The sequence below is a fragment of the Cyprinus carpio genome, chromosome B19, assembly GCF_018340385.1.
Source record: "Cyprinus carpio isolate SPL01 chromosome B19, ASM1834038v1, whole genome shotgun sequence".
In the NCBI taxonomy this organism is placed as follows: domain Eukaryota; kingdom Metazoa; phylum Chordata; class Actinopteri; order Cypriniformes; family Cyprinidae; genus Cyprinus; species Cyprinus carpio.
Window position 1 is genome coordinate 14985096 of NC_056615.1, and position 20876 is coordinate 15005971.

General features: G+C 36.6%; 1 protein-coding gene across 9 annotated transcripts in view; it reads right to left on the minus strand.

Moving 5' to 3' along the window:
- Positions 1-20876, minus strand: part of trioa (trio Rho guanine nucleotide exchange factor a) — a 95421-nt gene that overhangs the window by 16629 nt on the left and 57916 nt on the right. For 7 of the 9 annotated variants that reach the window (XM_042745962.1, XM_042745960.1, XM_042745961.1 and 4 more), the window contains 26 exons: positions 20633-20863; positions 19018-19140; positions 17744-17935; positions 17159-17328; positions 13622-13796; positions 12958-13153; positions 11263-11429; positions 11048-11167; positions 9269-9460; positions 8934-9083; positions 7147-7261; positions 5352-5467; positions 4786-4908; positions 4501-4695; positions 3746-3861; positions 3548-3614; positions 3284-3393; positions 3064-3133; positions 2884-2973; positions 2678-2770; positions 2483-2594; positions 2214-2404; positions 2027-2128; positions 1028-1057; positions 756-907; positions 542-641 (listed from right to left, as the gene is read on the minus strand). In XM_042745962.1, the coding sequence (XP_042601896.1) occupies positions 542-641; positions 756-907; positions 1028-1057; positions 2027-2128; positions 2214-2404; positions 2483-2594; positions 2678-2770; positions 2884-2973; positions 3064-3133; positions 3284-3393; positions 3548-3614; positions 3746-3861; positions 4501-4695; positions 4786-4908; positions 5352-5467; positions 7147-7261; positions 8934-9083; positions 9269-9460; positions 11048-11167; positions 11263-11429; positions 12958-13153; positions 13622-13796; positions 17159-17328; positions 17744-17935; positions 19018-19140; positions 20633-20863 (3498 nt within the window). The remainder of the gene's footprint in view (positions 1-541; positions 642-755; positions 908-1027; positions 1058-2026; positions 2129-2213; positions 2405-2482; positions 2595-2677; positions 2771-2883; positions 2974-3063; positions 3134-3283; positions 3394-3547; positions 3615-3745; positions 3862-4500; positions 4696-4785; positions 4909-5351; positions 5468-7146; positions 7262-8933; positions 9084-9268; positions 9461-11047; positions 11168-11262; positions 11430-12957; positions 13154-13621; positions 13797-17158; positions 17329-17743; positions 17936-19017; positions 19141-20632; positions 20864-20876) is intronic. The other 2 variants (XM_042745967.1, XM_042745963.1) reach the window with 1 other exon arrangement.

Consider the following 20876-nt stretch of genomic DNA (forward strand, 5'->3'; position numbering starts at 1 on the left):
ATTATCAACACAATGTGTCTTTGTCTTGTCCTTGATATTGTTAAAAAAATTTTTTGGTCAACATTTTTTTGGTGTTACTGTTAACTAAAATGACTAAAAATTGTTACTATTAATTGAAAAAGCTTAAAAAAAATTATATATATTAAAAGTTAATTTTTTTCCAAACTTATTTTATTTCATCAAGTTGCCATGGCAACATTTCAACATTTCATTTCATGAATAAATGAAGGCTGAATTAATGATGAGCAAATTTTTATTTATGGGTGATCTATTGTTTTAAGCTGAAGTACTAAAATGATAACTATAACTATAATTATTAAAAATAGAAATATTAAATAAAAACTAATTAAATGACAAAGCACATAAAATTAAAATAAAAACTAAACTAAAATTAAAATAAAAACTTAAAACAAACAATTTCAAAATAATATAAATACTGTAACAGTATGTACATAATGCTAAAATAACGCTGCAAACAGGTCAGCATTAGAAGCTCTGAAAGGTTTAAGTGTCATTCCCACAGACAGAAGGTGTATCTCACCTTATCGCTGTCTAGTGTGTTCTGTGAGGTCCTGGAGGCCAGTGAGATGGTGTCTGGCTGACTGCTGCCGTCACCCTGACTGTCCAGATCCTCTCCATCCCTGCACACATAAACACACAGGAAATTAACTCCTAGTCCTAGTATGGTTCCACATACTAAGAAAACTAAAATATTCTTTCTAATATTTAAGTAAGGAAAGAGATGTTTCACTCGCCTGGGGGTGTACCTGCGACCCTTGTGTTTGGCTGTGGAAGGTTTGGGGATGTGGATGGGCTCCTTCAGCGCCCCCTTCAGATGCACAGTGCGCTCCTGAATCACTTCACGGATGTGCTTGATCCAGTCCTGTTTGTTCTCAATATTGGACGCCTGTGTTTATGTGTGTGGAGAAAGAAAACACAGAGAAATACAAAAAGTTGAGTAAGAGTACACAATGATTTTCTGTTCTATGGTGAACTAAGGGTGAGTTATCTGTGTGGCTGTACTCACCATGGATCCATGTTTGCATCCCTGACTTAGCTTCATTCGAAATATAGAAATATACAAGATTTTACTGCTTTATAAAATGCCATATATCATACTGCATGAGACAGTGGCTGGTAAGACATAGGGACAACATTAATAAACATATTTTGTGATAATTTAGAGCCAATTTTGCCAACGTGTTTTGATATATGGTTTATACATTAGTCACTGCCATTTGAAAATGTAAATAGTGATTAATAAGTAGAATTTTAAACTATTTGTCCAACAAAAAGAATATAAGCTACTGCCTTTATATACATTCATATTATATAGTTTAATATATTTTCTTTTCTTTTTGTGAAAAAAGGTATAATAGATATAAGCGATAAGATATGCGATAAGATATTTATATTTTTTATATGAAATACATGACACTGAATGATTTAAGCAGAGAATTTTTCTTCAGCTTACATGATGTAAACCACATATAAATGGATAGTAAATAACTGCAATTTTGTCACATATCACTAAAGAAAGTTTTGAGCACAGTAGCCTTAGTTTTAAAGCAGCATGCGGGCAGTTAACAGTTACTCTGAGACAGAAGCCACCTGCAATGCACATAAGCCACCACCACTAGAGCCTATTCTTGGTTTTTGTTTCCTTGCACTTTATTAACATTCAGTCAGAACCAAATATGCAAGTGCTCAGATCTTCCCATATCACCACTGTCATAGTTTGATACAAATTCTCTTTAGGTGTTCTGGTTTTAAGTAATATTTCATGTCAAATCATATCAAGAGCACCTGAGGCATGCTGTCAATTACTACAGAAAATAATTGACATTCCCTTCCCCAGTTAGTAAAAACAAGTCTTCATGCTGAATATTAGGATTTTACAACTATTCAACCTTTTACTTGTTAAAGTGCAAAAGAGACAAGCAATACAGAGATGCGACATAGAAAGCTGAATCAAAACAGTGCCATGCTTGTCAACAGAGCAAGAGAAAGTCAAAAAATGGGTTACCTTGAGGACAATCTTGTTGTCTGAAGTTGGGGTCCGTCCGACCCATAGGGCAAATTTACACGGATCTCCTTCTACATGCTCAGTAACACCCAGTTCAGAGGTCTGCAGCCAAAACAAAGCATTTCAAACAATCAGATCCTCCACATAAAAACATGGTTCAGTGCTTTCATCTTGATGTGAAACTTACAAAAAGCTTGCTCTTGTAGATGTACTTGCTCCTGCCATTGGAGTCTTTAACCTCCTTGCTGAAAATCAGTGACATTTCGAAGAGGAACAGGTGACGTTCCCGCCCCTTACGGATCAGGGTCTTGGGATCCCACACCTGGAAGGCCTCCTGCAGGATCAGTTCTCCCTGGGACTCAATGTTCTCGTCAAACCCTGGAGACATTCACTCCCATCAGAAACCGTTTGATCTGCCCCAGATGTGTCTTTGTGTGTCTGTGTGCGTCCGCTCACCTTCCAGCATGCTCAAGTGCATGGCGTCATTGGCTCTCTTGGGAACACTGAGCATAACCTCCAGGCCATCTTTGATTTCACCTTTGCCTTCCTCGCAACACGTCAGCAGCTCCTACAAACGCAAACCCAATTACAAATAAGTGATTGCAAGCAAACCATTCCCTAAGTTTGGGGATGAATTCAAGATGTTTTTACCTTGAGGAGCAGCTGGTACTTGGTTATTCTCTGAACAGGTTTGATGAGGTATGATGAGATGGAGTTGGCTAGGCGATGCCTCTGTTGGATTTCCTGTAACAAGAATTATAATACACTGACTTTCACAATTGGCCACCGACAGGAAGAAATGATGAATAGTCAAAATTAATAAAATTCATTAATCATAACAGAAACATTTAACTCACATCGAAATAACCTCCAGCATGCTCAAGAATAAGTTGAGTGGAGTCTGGTTTGTTCTTGCAGTAGTTCACGTACATCTGGAACTTATCGGCCTGATGAAAGATGAAAGAGGCATTTCAATTACCTTAATCTGAAAGAAGCAGATACAATATTAGCATTCAAACACAATTAACTCTACTCACCCAAGTCACAAAACAGTGGCCCACATCTTCAGGAAGCTGCTCGTACTTTTCCAGCTCTTTGAGGAATATACTGGCGACAAAAAGAAGAAGAAGATAAAAAAGAGTGATATATAAGAGCCACTTACAGAGGACGGGAAACTAATTCATTGGATTTTGGACGGGAGAATGAATGTTATTCTTAAAGAAATGCTTAAAGCATTTGCATTATAAATGAACTCACTTGTGATGGAACTCGTAGAGGTCCTGCATGTTACCAAAAATGATATGCTCTTTATTAACGATCCCTGGTGGGATCTCCTCCACGCCACTGGTCATCTCCCACAGATATGTCTGGATGAGAGGAAAAGGTTAAAATTGACAGATTTATTTACATCATAGTCTGAAATAAGGATTTTTTTTAATCGGGATTTGCTTCATCGATTTTCCATCATTCAGGACAAAAGATCCAAATAAAATTTTTAATAATATACAATAAAATACTCACATCCATACACTCTCTTAAGTCTCGCACATAAGCCTTTTCTGTCTGAATGAGCTCAGCCATGATGAAGCTATTCAAATGGACAAAAGAAACATAATCATTACATCAAATAAATTACATCTTTCTCAATCTAAAGTACAAGAATTAATTTGAATATTTCAGTGACCTTTCGGTCAATGAATAACAGGAAATAAGACATACTCCTTCCTGCGGGCAGACTTGCGCTTCTCTTCGTTAAGCTCGTGGGCAGCATCTCTGAGTTTGACCTCTGACCCTGGAGCACTGGCTGGGATGATGTCCAACTGCAGGTCTTTACTCTGGAAATGAAAAACAACTTGTTTTAGTTCCACTCTCTTCTGACTGCATATCTTTTTCAGGACTATTCCCACTGATTATGTTTACATGCACAAAAATACTCTGATAAATATTAGATGTGAACCTTAAACTGAAATAAAAGAAGTTGAAGTACTAAAATGACAGACAATCTAAAACTAGCACATAAAATTACTAATACTTAAACTTAAATTTAAACAGTAAATATAAAAACAAACCCTAATTCAAACCATGAATAAATACTTTAACAGTATGCAATTTATTGCATTTTTATGGACATGAGTGTGAATTGTTTATTAATTTATTGTGTACAGCTACAATTAAAACAAGTGTTTCTAGAAAAGAATATCAGGAAATATAAGATTCAATGTATTCTGAATGTTTATTAATGTAAATCTTGTATAAAAAATTTGAAAAGACGACCAGAATACAGATCTTAAGAAGATGACGTACATGAAAAATGATGAGTATGTAAAATGATTGATGAAAATACAGCCTGATGGTAAAAACACAAACCAGATTATGGCCCCAAACCATGCGAACTCACTCAAATGCTAGCATGTGATATGTCAAGACTCATAACAATCAGATATCACACTACTCTGAGAAAAAAAAACACATACTGCTTTGTTTGAGTCTGATGATATGCCGAGGGCTTTCTCTAGAGACGTGCGATACTTGTCCATGCGAAGGGAGAAGTCTCGATAACGCTTGTCCACGGCTGTGACCCATTTCTTTATCTCAGCAGCGTGGGAGTGACCCTTATCACAGAAACCATCAGCTAACTGTATCAGCAGCTTGACCCGCTCTTTGGTTTGCTGGGAACACAGGAAGAGAATAAGCTTTAGCTAACTGCGGAGTTAAAAGGTGCAGCCCAGGTGTTTGTCATCGCTGTGGTGCAGTCGTACCTTGGCTGTGATGTGGAAGTCTTCATGCTCCTTCAGAAGCTCCTGTGTGTGGTGGATGCTGGAGCCTGTGGAGGTGTGTGTGGACAGATAGAACTCACCGGTGTCATGGATCCACTCCAGAGCCTGGACAGCGAGAAAGAAACTTTAAAATAGTGATTCATAGCAAGACAGTGAGATAAAGCAATGCTAAATGCAAAAACAAAACACAAATAAACATAAATATGCATGGCTACAAATAGGTCTTTTCCATGTATTTATTATTACTGGCATTCCTCAAGCAAAAGCTATGGCCCTAATCTGGGTTCAAGTTCATTTTCATGACTAAACCAGGAATGAACTGAGAAGACGTGCTATGGCATATGCATACACGCACATCCCAATACACACACATACAAACAGAGGATGAAAAAGGTAGATGTCTTAATTATAATGTCTCTGTGCAGTTTAATCAGAGCCATGGCAGTGAGTCATGAGTCTGTCAGTCTCAGCCTTGGGCCAAGAAAAAGTGAATAATCAGACTGATCAGACATCAAAGGAACAGATGGAGGAAGAGGGAGACATCAAACCTGTTTGGCACTGCGTTCAAACACCACATACTGCTGACACTGGTCCAGCCTTCTCTTCCTCATGGTCCAGAAGTGCAGGACCCGATTCTCCCTTTGCAGTAACTCATTCAGGATATCTACAAAATCACACATAATCATTCTTAACCATGATATATAATGCAGTTCTGAAGCACAACACTTTGAACACCAGCACAGATCTTTAACTGCCAGGGCAAGCCACTGAAATCATGCTAATCATTATATTCAATACATGTATTTTAACTAGTGCTCTTAATCAATAGAAATTAGTAGATACAAGATGTACAGATTATTTAATCAAATTAATCTTTTTCTGAGAACGCCCTCACATTAAGATAATTTGAGATAATAAGTAAATCACTGAACAGACACTACAAAGAGTTGCTTAAGAAGTTAACATTTTGTTTATTTCTTGAATTTTTTTGTTTATTGCTTGAAATGCACTGATGGTAGGAAAATAATAAAACTATTGTTATTTATTTTTATTATGCTTGTTATTATTATTGTTAGCCAACCAGCAGTGCCTTTCAAGCATATTGACTTTTTATTATTATAAAAAAGAAAAAATTTAATTATTATATTAAATTAAATTTGAGCCATTATTAATTATTATTATTTTATTTTTTACATAAAACCATTTAGTTATAAAATTTAAAGTTAAATGGGTAATTAAATCTTGAATGGTTATTGCTTTAACTGATGTAGGAAAATTACAACAATAATAATAAATGTATCTATTATGTATAGTAATGTATCTATTACTATTATTTGATAAAATTAATGCATAACTAAAACATTTTAAATTAATTCATTTTATTAATTAACTATTGTAAATTAAAGGGGTAATGTTTGAATTTCTCTAATATAGGAAAATCAATTATTATTATTAATTATTTTTAAACACCTTTTTAATATTTGATCAAAACACATTTACATAATTAAACAATTTATTTGACTAATTAAATTTTAAACTGAGAGCATTAAAGACAACATTGCTACACAAGCAGATGCACTTTACAATGTTGTGTGTGTGTGTGAAGCATGAATGTAAAGTGACTATCCCCAGTGGAGTAATGCTGTCACCATTCTGCAGGAAGCTGCCCTATCTGTGCGGCGGAGGCCTGACCCATTTACAGTCATTGTAAGCACACTCTGAACAGAACAGGGCCGCATTCACAATGCACACATTCTTAACTGGGCTAAAGTGGGCCAAAGTGGGCCAGCTGCTAAAAACTCAAGTGAGGGGTCAGCGCACTGCTCGGCCACTAGATGGCACACCACAGCTATTTTAGAACGTAAAATCAACATGTACTGGATCTAAACCCCTAAGGGAAAGGCAGACTGTGTTTTGTCATATCTCCAGAGAGGCAGCAGAGGGAAGACTGGTAAATAAGAGGAAAACATGCAGAGAGGCAGCATCTGTAGCCTTGTGGTTTGAAGAGTGGAACAGGATTTGAAATAGGACAGGGACATAAGAGGGGCTCCATGTGTTTATTATACGTCTCTCTGGAATGCTTGATTGGTCAGTTGTGGTACTCTACAGTTTATATATTTTTGCATAAAGTCCGCTAAACTGTATGATTGAATGCTAACCCAGTCATGTCCAAAGCCTCCTACTTCTCACAAAACCAGCTCGTTAACACTAAAATTTATATTTCCTGTCCATTTCTTAATATATTTATTACATAGCTGTTTCATTAGCAGCATAATACACAGTCTGTATATCATCCTTTAACAATCAGGACCGTTTTGACGTCAAGCTGTGGCCAGAACTCACTTTTGACCTGCTGCTCTGGTGCTTTGACGTGACTCAGCATCCCCGGCATGCTGACACTGTTTCTGTGCATGTATTTCAGAAACACGTCAGCATTCCGTCTGGCCAACGTGCATGCCTGCAACAGAGATAGCAACGAAGAAATTACACAAACACTGTCAAAATGGTTGTTGCAAAATCAACGCCAAAAATTCAGTAAATGCTAATGTTAAAAATTCAAGTTTTATTTCTGCTAGAGTATGTCTGCTATTTGTGTAACTATTACACACTTATGTAAGACTTGAGATTCTTTAGACCAAACTAGCAGAAACAACAACAGTACAAGTCTTACACATTTTAAACATGATTTTAAACAAAATAACAGTTGAATGTCCATCTACTGCTAGGGATGTAACAATGCACCGTGAGCCGTTTGATACAAATACGTGACGATTAAAATCGGCTGACATGCTAAACAAATCACAATACAATCGGGAGTAGGAGTTTATGTGAATGTATCTCTGAGGGGAACTGACTGTCTTTTGAAAAGTTTAGATGCTATTTTCTTTTCATCTTGCCTCTGTATGATGCATATTGAAGTAGTGTTCATAAGAGCAGCGCTGCTTTGTTTACAGCAGTAACCAAGGAAAGGCTATATTACTGCTGTTCCATAAGCGCCACCTGCTGGCAGAGAGTGAAGTTGTGTTTTCCTTCAGAACATCTGCTGTTTTTGTTTCATGCAGATGTGTTGTATATATAGTTTCACAAAGCTCAAGCTCAAGTTATTTGACATATGTGACCCTGGACCTCAAAACCAGTCTTAAGTCACTGGGGTATATTTGTAGCAATAGCCAAAAATACACTGTATGGGTCAAAATTATAAATTTTTCTTTAATGCCAAAAATAATTAGGATATTATGTAAAGATCATGTTCCATGAAGATATTTTGCAAATGTCCTACCATAATTATATCAAAACTTAATTTTTGATTAGTAATATGCATTGCTAAGAACTTCATTTTGACAACTATAAAGGCGATTTTCTCAATATTTAGATTTTTTTTGCACCCTCAGATTCCAGATTTTTTAAATAGTTGTATCTCAGCCAAATATTGTCCTATCCTAACAAACCATAGCTTATTTATTCAGCTTTCAGATGATGTATAAATCTCAATAAAAAAAAAATTACCCTTATGACTGGTTTTGTGGTCCATAGTCACATATTTAATTTCACAAAGAAACATGCAGCATTTTATCCAAGCTATTGCTATTATTATTTATTATAAAAGGACACCTTTTCATTTATACTTTGTCTTAAATCTCATTTTGTAAAAAGAAAAAAAATGTGAGAAAATCTAAACTAAAAATCAACATACCTAATTCTATCACAACTTGACCAGATTGAATCGTTACATCCCTATCTTCCGCATGTTCATCTTGTCTCTGTATAATGCGTATTAAAGTAGTGTTCATAAGCACAGTGCTGCTTTGTTTACAGTGGTAACCAAGGAAAGGCTATATTGCCGCTATTCTATGCCGCTTACATAGAAAAACACATGAAGAAACATTTTTTGTCTGTATGGCTGCTTATTCAAATGACACAGTTGTAGGTGAATCTTCTCAAAGTTACCTCTCAAAAAGTAGATTTCTGTTTGCAGGTGAATATTTACTTCAACTAACGCTGTTTGTACTCTGTGTTAAGTATCTAGATACCACCTGATTGTTTTACTCACTGCCTGACTTGATGATTCCGTAAGAGATCGATTCAGACGGTTCTGAAACATCAAAGCCCTCTGGCTTTGGACACGTTACCTTAAGGAAGGCCTCTTTCTGCTCCAGATGCTTGCTGATCATGGGGGTGACGTGGTCGGTTTCACAGTTGGGCCCGAGTTTGTCCGCTCCTCCACACCAGTCCTCCTCCCGCTTGTACTCCTGCTCTAGACTCTCCAACACACTGCACACCTACAGCATGGACAGGAAGATGAGCCTTCAACTGCCTGTTGGCCTTTTAATCTTATTACAGTATGAATTAAAAAGACCTGGATGTGAGTGGTCAATGAATATTGTTCAAGCTACGCTTAAATGCATGGCTATGACGTGACAACAACTTGTGACACAACATCAGTCACACAAACCCTACTACAGACCTGTTCGGAGGTCTTATAGAAGGCCACAGATGCGTTGACCAGCTTGAGCCGGTCTTCCATCTTCAGCATGAGCTGTTGCCAGTGGGAAGCCACGTTCTCAGCACAGTCTCGGATCATGTCCATGTCGTAGTGATTAGCCTGCAGCAGGACCTCTGCTTTCTGCTGGACCTGTAGGGCACTTTGATGGGTTTTCTATTGAGAGGAAGAGAAAACGTGTCAGATAAGACACACAAAGACAAGGAATAAAACAGTAGGCCTGAATGGACAATGATTAAAAAAAGATAGAGGGACAGGAGTCAGATGGCTGAAGACAACAGAGGATGAGATACGACTGATAGTTCATTATTCGTCCACAAAGTGTGGTTTACAGATTCTATCTTGAAAAACAGAGCATCCCTCAGTATTCAGTACAGAAACGGCAAGAACAGGAGTCTGAAGGTAGGAGGAAATGAGAAGGCTCTTTTGAGAGGCTGTCTTTGTGCGTTCAGGTTCCCAATTGTGATACAGTGACAGCGGATCTGATGTTATCCTGGTTCTTCATTAAAGGAGGGGAAGCGGAGAGCAAACAGACTGTCTAAGCAGGAGCACATAAGACAGAGGCCTTGTCAGGATCATCTATGAGCTACAGCTGCAGATAAATGGCCAACTAAAGCATCAATCAATATGTTCAGACATTATAAGGTTTAATATTGCTGTTTGCATGTTTCTTCAACGACATGTTTAGGTTTAAGTGGTTGATTTTTTATTAAATAAGATTTTAACTTGTATATTAAGGTCACATTAAAACTTACACCATGCCTTCAGTTATTTTTGATATTTTTCAAATACACTTTACTGCATATAAAAATATGGGGTCTCACCAAGGCACTTATTTGATCAAAAATACAGTAATTTAAGGTAATTTAATTCTGTGATGGCAAAAGTGACTTTTCCAGTCTTCAGTGTCACACGTTCATTCAGAAATCATTCTAATATGCTGATTTGATGCTCAAGAAACATTTCTTTTTATTAACATTGTTATGCTGCTTAATATAGAAACTATGATTTATATATATTTATTTCAGGATTCTTTAATAAATAGGAAGTTCAAAAGAACAGCTTTTATTTGAAACAGAAATCCTTTGTAATATTATAAAGGTATTTACAGTCACTTGAGATCATTTTAGTGTGCACTGTTGAATGGTATAGATTTTAATTTACTATTATTACTTGTTCCAGAACAACAGTGTGAGTGAGCTTGAGAAATATGAAATATGGGATTTAAAAAAAAAAAAAAAACAAAGAAAAGGGGTCACTTTAAATATCACAGAATCTCCTTATGTGTCATTTCCAAACAAGCCATTAATTGTTAAAAAAAAAAAAAAAGATTTAATAAGTTCTAGGTATAAAATAATACTTAGCAAGACAAAGGAGACAGCTCTTTTATTTCAGACATGTATCAAATATTATTTGCACCAAAGAATGTTGGTACATAAATTGACATGGTGGAAATTATATTGTTGGTTCAGAAAAAAAGGCAAAAAGACTTCACTGTTGGTCATTATTAGTGTGCAAATTAAAAAGTAATTAGAGTGAAAACTGAGTTTATGTTTGCAGCCCACAGGTAAAATTGCCCTTATTTGAAAAAACATCTATGTGCATATGTGGGGGTACGCTAGCGCTAATACATGTTGACAATAATTATGGTTTGAGCTATTATAATTACAGTAATGAGTCTATTGTGAGAAAAAGGCAAGGAAATGTTGAAAAGATCTGAACCAAAATATGAGGAGCACTGACCTCGATAGCATGCTGGAACTGCTCATGCTCTCTCTGCAGCTGCTCAGCTTCTTGAAGTGAACTGGCCGTAATCAGACCTGCATTCAGCATTGACTCGCCATTACGGATCCAACCCAGAACCTGCATCAAGTGAAGAGATTAACAAACACAAATTGCTATTTACCGTGAATAAAGTATATATAGAGCAGTATGTAGTAATGTAGCCTGTGCATTACTTGTTTGACTTCAGCCTGTAGGTGGCGCAGTTGCACACACTGCTCCAGGTGTCTGCGGTGCTGCTCTGCGGCCACGTCCAGCTCTTGTTGCTTCTCATGGAGAAACTCCAGCAGATCCTGTACACGGGTGGCCATATCCACGTCACGGTCACACAGCAACTCGACACCTGGAAAACATGAAGAAATGCCAAATTCTCAGCTCTCATGTTATTCACAAACAACAATCGTGAAACTGCTGGACTGCAAAATCTTGTTTCAGGACTGAAGTGCTACAGATGATGTCGTCATTTCCTATGACAGTGAGAGCAAGATAACAATCCAACATCTACATCTCCAATCTGCCCCAGAGACCACCCCAAACACCCACTCAGTCCTCATGTCTGTGGAGAGACCGAATTCAGTGAACAAGCTCAGTCGGAAATATAATCTAACATAACCTAATATATATGCATACTGCACTAAAGCTCTGTGAACTATAGCATCATTTATGTGAGATGTCTCCTTTATGCCAGTCTGAGCTCCAAGATCTGAGCACTAGCTGAGGATGTAGGTGTACTGGTCTAAACTGTAAGACTTCTATATAAATATATATGTGAACCGGGAACACAAAACCAGTCTTAAGTCACTGGGGTACATTTGTAGCAATAGCCAACAATACATTGTATGGGTCAAAATTATCAAATTTTCTTTTATGCCAAAAATCATTCGGATGTTCCGTAAAGATCATGTTCCATGAAGATATTTTGTAAATTTCCTACTGTAAATATATCAAAACTTAATTTTTGATTAGTGATATGCATTGCTAAGGACTTCATTTGGACAACTTTAAAAGTGATTTTCATAATATTTAGATTTTTTTGCCCCCTCAGATTCCAGATTTTCATATAGTTGTATCTCAGCCAAATATTGTTCTATCCTAACAAACCATACATCAACGGAAAGCTTATTTATTGAGCTCTCATGATGTATAAATCTCAATTTATCTTAAATTATGGTTTTGTGGTCCAGGGTCACATATTTATTATTTTGGTACATATTAGTTCAGTTTTCTCTATTTGTACCTCAACACAATGCTTTGATTTGGACTTCTCAATACTTATCTGCTTCATAGACTGAGAGTAGGTTCAAAACGATGAACAAAAACAACACTGTTAATTGAGAATGTAAGCTGTTCACCAAGTCTGGATTTATCAGATGAAAATAAACAGTAAAAAAAAAAAGAAATATTGCAAAATAAGATTACAAAATAAAAGAACAGATTTTAATGTTAAAATATTTTAAAAATTATTCATGTGACGGTAAAGCTGATTTTTTAGCAGTAATTACTCCAGTCCTCAGTGTCACATGATCCTTCAGAAATCATTCTATTATGCAGATTTGGTGCACAAGTAACATTTCTTAGTAAGATCAATGTTAAAAACAGTTGTGCTGCTTAATATTTTGAGGGAAAACATGATTTTTTTTTCCAGGATTCTTTATTGAATATAAAGTGTGAAAGAACAGCATTTATATGAAATGAAAATATTTTGTAACATTACAAATGTCACTTTCAATAAATGTTATCCATCCTTGTTGAATTAAAGTATTAATTTCATACCAAAAAAAATAAATAAATAAATACTAACCCCAAACTCGAAGTGAAAGTAGCTATTATGAATATATAATCAAAAGCCCATATTGGCACATTTGACTCACCAGACGCCTGCACCTCGTTGACGTACTGCAGCAGTTCCTGGCCCTGGTGGATGACGTGGAAGGCGAGGTTGTTCATGGTCAGGGCTTTATCAGCGTGGTGCTGCAGTCTCTGCTCGGCCAGCGTCAGGTCCTCTGTGTCGAAGTCATTCATCTGCTGTGACAGCTCCTCATTCCACGAGTCCAGATCTGAGATAATCTGAAAAATATGAGAGAACACATGAGCGCAGTCTGAGAGTCACCGATGCCATTACTAATGCGAGATCACCCCGGACAAGAAACAAAGCGCCCTGCCCTGACTTGCTCTTATATGTTTAGGGCAATGTGTGTGTAACTTCCTCCATCACTTTATAAACTCTCTCTGAGTGTGTGCTTCTGTAAAGCGTGCAAACTGGAGAAAGAGAGTAATTACTTTTGGGTGCAGATCATCCTTGAAGACTGCTGCTTATTAATTGCTAGTAAATCATATTTGACATCAGGGAGACGTAAACTGTGTGCTGATGGGAATATTGCCCTAGTTTAAGGAACAGCCCACTCAAAATGAAGATTCTGTCATTATTTACTCTCGTTATTTCCAAACCTGTAAGACGACGACTTCTGTGGAACAGAAAAGAACAGGCCGCTATTTCCCCCCACAGACACTTGATCAAGCATACAGTGAACTCACATCAATGGCATCCCTCTCAAAGATCCTGAGCTGAAGGAAAAGCTCCAGTTTGATCTTCCTCTCCTGGAAGAGCTCCTCCATCTGAGCCTGAGCCTCATCCAGCTGCTGCAGGACGCTCTCGATGTGGTTGATGGAGCTGTTGTGAGGGGTCTTATTGCTGGAGATGGCCGAGTCTCTGCAGGAAGACGTTACAACAAATGTACATTTGTTTGGTGTGTGCAAGGGATACAGGAAGAAACACATTTACTTCTTACAATAATGTCCTTTGGGAAAGTCAAAGCTGTAATAAATGTTAGGAATGTTAGGAATTTTCAAAAATAAAGTGCAGCAGAACACTTCTGCATTGCTGGTGGAAAAGGGACTAATGGGCTCTAATCTCCGTGGGATATAAGTAAATGATCAGCAGAATATTGAACCTAAAACTAACGAAAACTGGCAAATATTAAGGCGCGAAAGAGGATGTGACTTCGGGCTTGAAATTTAAATGTAATAAAACAAAAAGCCAGCACTAATGAGATTAAAAATTCATTCAAAAATTGAAATTATACGGTCCTAAAAGCGTTATCTGCGAATGGGAGAGAGGATTACAAGCCCATTGGAAAGATAATATGTAAAATATGCAACATTATCCTCTTTTCATTAAAAAGGTTAATTATCAGGGACAGCTTTAGTAATATTTGTACAAGAGGGTTGGGTGGGGGGGGGTACAAGGAAGCAACAGTTTCAAATTAGTCTGTAAGGGATAGAAAAAGACGGAAGAGTTCTTTCATCCCGTCTGAAAGGATACAAGTGGATTAAAAACAAATGGCGTAATAAAGTAAAATCAGTTTCCGGGGTAATAAAGGCCCTCGCTTTACTTGATGCTTCAATGCTGGATCGCTGCGGAAAGTCTGTTCCCATGGTGATGTGCTTTTATCATACTGCAAGGCTTGCGTGACTGAGTGGACTTCATACGGAATAACAGAATAATTAACACTTTCATAACAGATTCACAACGGCAACACAAGCAGGGGTTTGAGATCAGATTAGACACAAATACTATGATGACAGTCTTACGTCTGTAATGTGAGTAACCGAGTGTGATGCTGAGATCCGGATATCTCTTGTGTGTGAGTTGGAGAGCTTGTGTAAGTGTGTAATGTCTCTGCGGTGAAGGCATTCTGTGTGTTGGTGTGTGCTGGGGACCTTTCTGTTTGTACCTCTGGGCTCTTGGGGTTTAAGTATTACCTCTGCATACTTAACTGGGCGGTTATGAAAGCAGGATTATGTAAGACACTAGAGGAAGAGAGAATAGCAGAGCGAGAGAGAGACAGTGCACATGGAGGGATAGCCATCCTCAAAATCACATGTATAGAGAGAGCAATTTGCAAGCGGAGGAGGAGGAGAATTAAGCCACATGTCTTCATCTGCTTTACTTTATAAAAAAAAAACTTAAACTACAAGAAATGCAGTGTGACTGTTAAACTAACAAGTCAAACTGCATTAGTTATTATACAAAAAGAAGTTGAAAAGTTGAATATATGAAATAAATGTTATAATATAATTTCATATATAAAACAAAAAACAAACATTATATACAATTAATTTCAATTAGCCAGTTAATCAACATTTACAGGTTTATATTAAATGTTAAACATCATATTTTATATATATTCCTACATTATTTTCTACATAACGTTAAATGTATAATTCATGTAAACTATGATTATTACTAAATATTATATTACATATAATAAAAAAAACATAATATGTATTAATATAATTAAGTATAATTAATAATAAATAAATAAATAAATTATATTTTTTTAAATGCTAAATTAATAACAGGTGCATGTGGCTCAACTAATGAAACTAAATCTAATTAAGCGATATGCTGATAAGTTGAATGAATTTCAATTAATCATTCATACAAATATCTAAAACTAAACTGTTAATTTATCAGCATATGACTTAACTATATTTAATTTCTTTACGATTAATTGGACAAGTTAAAATAAAATTTACTATTTCATATAATTTCTTATATAACAAAACAGAATATTTAATCAAATGTATATTTTATTTAATACTATATATATAATAAAATCCATCTTTAATGTCAATTTTTTCTTTTCTTTTCTTTTAGGCAGAAATATCTTTCCTCTTTTGTGTTTTGTGGTTAAACCACTCTTTTCTGGCTCATGTCAATCAAACTCCAAATATACTGCATATTCAAAACATGCAAATATGTTTCCTCAAAACTCTAAACCCATTATCATAAAATTACATTATGTAATGAAAATAAGTCATTTGAGACGCATGAAACCATTCCTCGAGCCCTGAATATCTTGTTATTTTGCAGTATTGTGCAGCCCACTGCAGTAGTGCTGGTAGTCAGGGATTCAGAGTTGTACTGATGAAATGTGGCAGAGCTGAACACGTGAGGGCGGCTGGAAGCAGAGCAGTGAGTTTGCCCTGAGGGGGCTGAGAGACTCCACTCCAAACAGCCTCTGGTGCTCTCTCCTTCTCCTGCTTAACTTTCTGTTGAAGCATCCAGCTTTACTGAATCTCAGCCTTCACGTTCCTCTTCTGCTGCAGCCCTTCCCACATGCAGATTATACTCGTGACTGACCGCCAGCGCTAGCACTGGGCATCAAGTCTCAGCCAAATGATGCAACTTTACAGCTGTAAAGTCACTCACCAAGTTACAGAGAAGTAAAGAGAGCACAGTATACCAAATGCAAAGTGGATGATGGCAGATGGGGCCAAATAAGAGCTTGAACCATCCAAAGGTTTGGTCAAGTGAGGTTGACTAATGGTTTGCTCAAGTACAAACACAATGCTGAACAGAATTTCGATTCCACTTGAGGATTCCATTAAAGGGGACATCAGATACAAAATTCACTTTTACATGGTGTTTAAACAAATGTGTTGGCAGTGTGTGTACACAACCACCCTACAACGATAATCCACCCAGTGCTTTTTTTAAAGTCCTCATCAAGCCGTTCGTCCAGGACTGTAGAAGAGAGGGGTGGGGTGAGTAGAGCTCATTAGCATGCACTGAAACGGGTCACTGTGAACAGGGCTGTTTTAGACAAAGTAAAAAGGGTGTTGTTTTACACTACCACTGAGAAATTTTAAACAAAGTATGTTACAGACTTTTGATTAAGACCCCTCACAGAGAAGAATTACTTTGAACAATGCAATAAATGAGTTGTTAGACTGAAACGAACATGCGCTCAGCATATATCTAAGCATCTTGGACTGATTCACTAAAAAGAATTAGTTCATAAGAGTTATTTGTTAGTAAGAAGCACTACACTGGTTCTGTTGTTTGTAAGGAACCGCTGAAGATAAGTCTGTGTATTATTTGGTGGAAGGACTAGGCTTCAGACTGCAAACTTAAAACCCCCTAATTGGCTCCTTGGTGTGTGTAAGATTTCAAAAGATGGCTTTTACACTATTGTAACAAACCACACTTCAATGGACTCAAACTTGAGGTACACACCAAAACATTAAAGGATTTGTTGCAGGAGGAGACATGAAAGGGAAGGACACCTGAGTTGTTGAATGAGATCTTCTCCCTCTTTGATGACATTAACAGTGAATTGCAGTGTGGTCTGCTGCTGCTGCCCGAAACGCTTGATCAGGTCCTGAACGGCCTCCACCGACTCGGCATACACATCATCCAACAATTCCTTCTGCAACTCCTCCAGCCACGTCCACAGCTATGCACACAAGACACATGCATTAATCATTTTTTACTTTGCTCAGAGAGCTCTATTTTATTACTTCAATTGCACATTAATTTAGCATATTTTGCACATTCATCTCATATTTAATTTAGTTTCTAATTTCTTTAATGTATCTGGTTCTGGTGCAAATGTGTAATAACTACATGCTTTCATAACTGGGTTGAATGACTAAAACTAAATTTTTTTTTTACTTGACATTCTCATGGTCAAGATAATAAATAAATAAACAAGCATGCTAAATATCTACATCATTTTGAGGCACAAAAATCACAGTAGTTGCAAAAAAACCCTCCACATTATGCATAAAACCAGGAACATTGCTCAGTTACTTGCTCAGTTACTATTTTGTAAATTTAGATGAAACTGCTCAACCATTCCTAGTTCTTACCTCCTTAACATGGGTGTGGAAAGCCACTGACATGTCCAGCAAGACTTTTCGCTGCTCCACACGCCTGACAAAGTCCTGGATCCGGTCCTCCAGCTGATGGGCGGCCTGATAGATCTCCTCCGGGTCACACTCGCCTGTCTGGGCCAGCTGCTCCGCAGCTTCAAGCAGCTTATCAGCATTTGTGTATGTATTCTGATAAAGAGAAGACATATGTGGACTATGATTATGATGCTCATGCCAACCGGTAAGAATATTTTGCTTCAATGCATTTTGGCCCTGATTAGTCCAGTATCTCTGTCACTAGTCGACATGACTGTGTAGAACAAATAAAATCATTTACATAAAGTAAAAAAAAAACCCATGGACTAGTCTACTAGCAGTGATCAGTTATAACTAACTTCATGTTAAATGAATTACATAAAGGGATAGTTTACCCAAAAATAAACATTTTATCATTAACTACTCATCTACCCTCATGTCATTCCAAACCTGTATGATTTTCTTTTTTCTGTTGGACATAAAAGAAGATATTTTGAAGAATGCTGGTAATCAAACAGTTGTTGGTCCCCATTGACTTCTACAGTATTTCTTTCCCTTCTATAGAAGTCAATGAGGACCAACAACTGTTTGGTTCTTTCAAAATATCTTCTTTTGTGTTCAACATAAGAAAGAAACTTACTGGAAGTTTATATTTTAATCATTTATTTTCCCAGTTCTCTGATGTTGGTTAATGGTCACACTGACATGCAGGTACACAAACAAAAGTAGTTTAGTTTAGTGTTCAAATATTGTTTTTTATATTGAAAGGACTTAGTTTTTTTATGATGCACTTTTTATAATTTAACTGAACTATTTTCAACTATTCACAAAACCCTGCAGTTCCTTCACAAACCCCATGTTTAATGCACTCTATGTTGCACTTGCACTCTACTATTTTCCTTCTCTTTGTATTTTTGTAATCAATAAAATATTCCTATTCAAAACTGTGATAAACGAGTAATAAAACAGTAATCTAAGTAGTCAGAATGCATTACCTAAAATGAGTCATCTAATAGATTACATGACTAACTAAAATTTTCATCATGTAATTTGTAATCAATAACATGCTATAATTTGTAAGTAATCTACCCAGCACTGTTAAAAATGGATAGTTGGGAAAGACCTTGTTATGCATGTTATTTTATGTTTAGTGACTCATTATTAGCTGTGCTTTTGACTTAATTGAAAGACTAAAGAGAATCTTGAAGGGAAGGGGAGATTTTAGAGTGGCGAACCTGAGCAACTTCCTCAAAGTCTTCATGGCGCTTCTGCAGGGCTCGAGCGCGATGTAGAGATTTCCCCACTCCTGTGTGTTTGCTGAGAAACGCCTCACCGTGGTTCTCAATCCAGTCAAGAACCTACTCACACACAATGCACACAAGAGGAAAAAAATGAAATTAATATGCGAGACAGCAGCAGAGCTTTCCAGTCCTTCTCTAGGTGAGAATGTGTCCTGTCAGATAATGGGAGTCAAATCAAGGTACCATGACAGGTGATACTGCAGGTTCCAAGACAGAAAAAATTATGCATATAGGTGTCGTTCACAGTGTAGCTCCCCCTCTCTGCAGTTCATCGCATCCCCAGCACCCGAATAGTGGTTTCCATGGCAACACTTTCCCTCAGCCACATAATCAGCCATTCTGCATTCTCTCGGTCGAACACCTCGCTGCAGAAAACCACAATCTCTGCACCAATAAACTGGCCCTGAACCTCTGAACACAGTGTACAATAGAGAGATGCCTAGTATAACGCTATGACAGAGGCTTATCCTTGACTTTAAATTATGTGTGACTATTTCTGTTTGTGTGTAAACAAATATAATCCCAGAAAAGTTAAGCCAAGATGTTGCGGTGGTGTTTTCTCTCCTGTATTAAAGAGGCAGTGGTAACAGTAATTACATGCTGAACTAAAGCCTGCCCAGAAGTATGAATGTGAAAATCTCCAAAAAAGAAAACAAAAAAATGTCTGCACTTTTCAGTACACTGAGAGGTTTAAAAAGTACTGGTACTTTAGTACCAAGTCTACGCTGAAATAAAAAGTAACTATACCAGTCTTCCTTTACTATCAATAGTTAACACTTTACAAAGGACACAAATTGTCAAATTATGTGCCATTTTACATCATTAATATTAATCAAACAGAAAAAAAAAAAAATAATAATAATAATATTTATATATATATATATATATATATATATATATATATATATATATAAAATATTTAAAATATTATTATTTAGAATTTTTAAATCAATTATATTATAATTATAATCATAATTTCTTTATATTATTATATTAGTAAAAAAAATATATAAACATTTTTATATTATTTTATATTGAATTTTTTTTTATTATTATTATTTGTGATTTTAATTAATATTCAAATTCATTAAATAATGGAACATGGAAAATCTTAATTTTTTTAATTTGAAAGCTATGTGCAATAGTATATCTTTTTTTTTAATAAAATAATAAAAATACTTTGACAAAAAAAAAAAATTGTGTGTGTGTGTGTGTGTATCAAAATTAGTATAGAAAATCAGGATATCTCACTGATACTGACAACTAAAATTTTATGTAAGGGACAACAAAAATTATAACAGTTACTTTGGTAACTCGGCTCAGTTGCCTATGGAGTCCTTTCAGCTATTTATGTAGACTCTACTTCCTTTCCTTTGTATGTCCCTCTCACATCCTTCCATCCCATTGTATCATCTTGATGCTTTTTAAATCATCCCCCAAGGGTATTATGAAATGCCAGGTGTAGTTCTCAGTACCACACTTGGACCCACGTGGATCTAGTGGGGTATTTTCAGGTGAATTAATATGTGTGTGTGTGTGTGTGTTTTACCTGCTGAACGTCTTGCTGGAATACACACAGCTGCAGACGTTGGTGCAGCCGGACCTTACGGTGCTGCCAGATGTTCTCCAGCTGCCTCTGGTGATGCAGAACCTCATGGATAATGTCCAAAACATGGTGCACCGCTTTGGAGTAATTGGCAGAAGCCGTCAGTGAATCAGCGCTGCCAGGGGTCAAGGGGCGCTGAAGTTTGTCCAATAAGGCTTTTCCATCTTGGCTCACCTGGGAAAGAGTG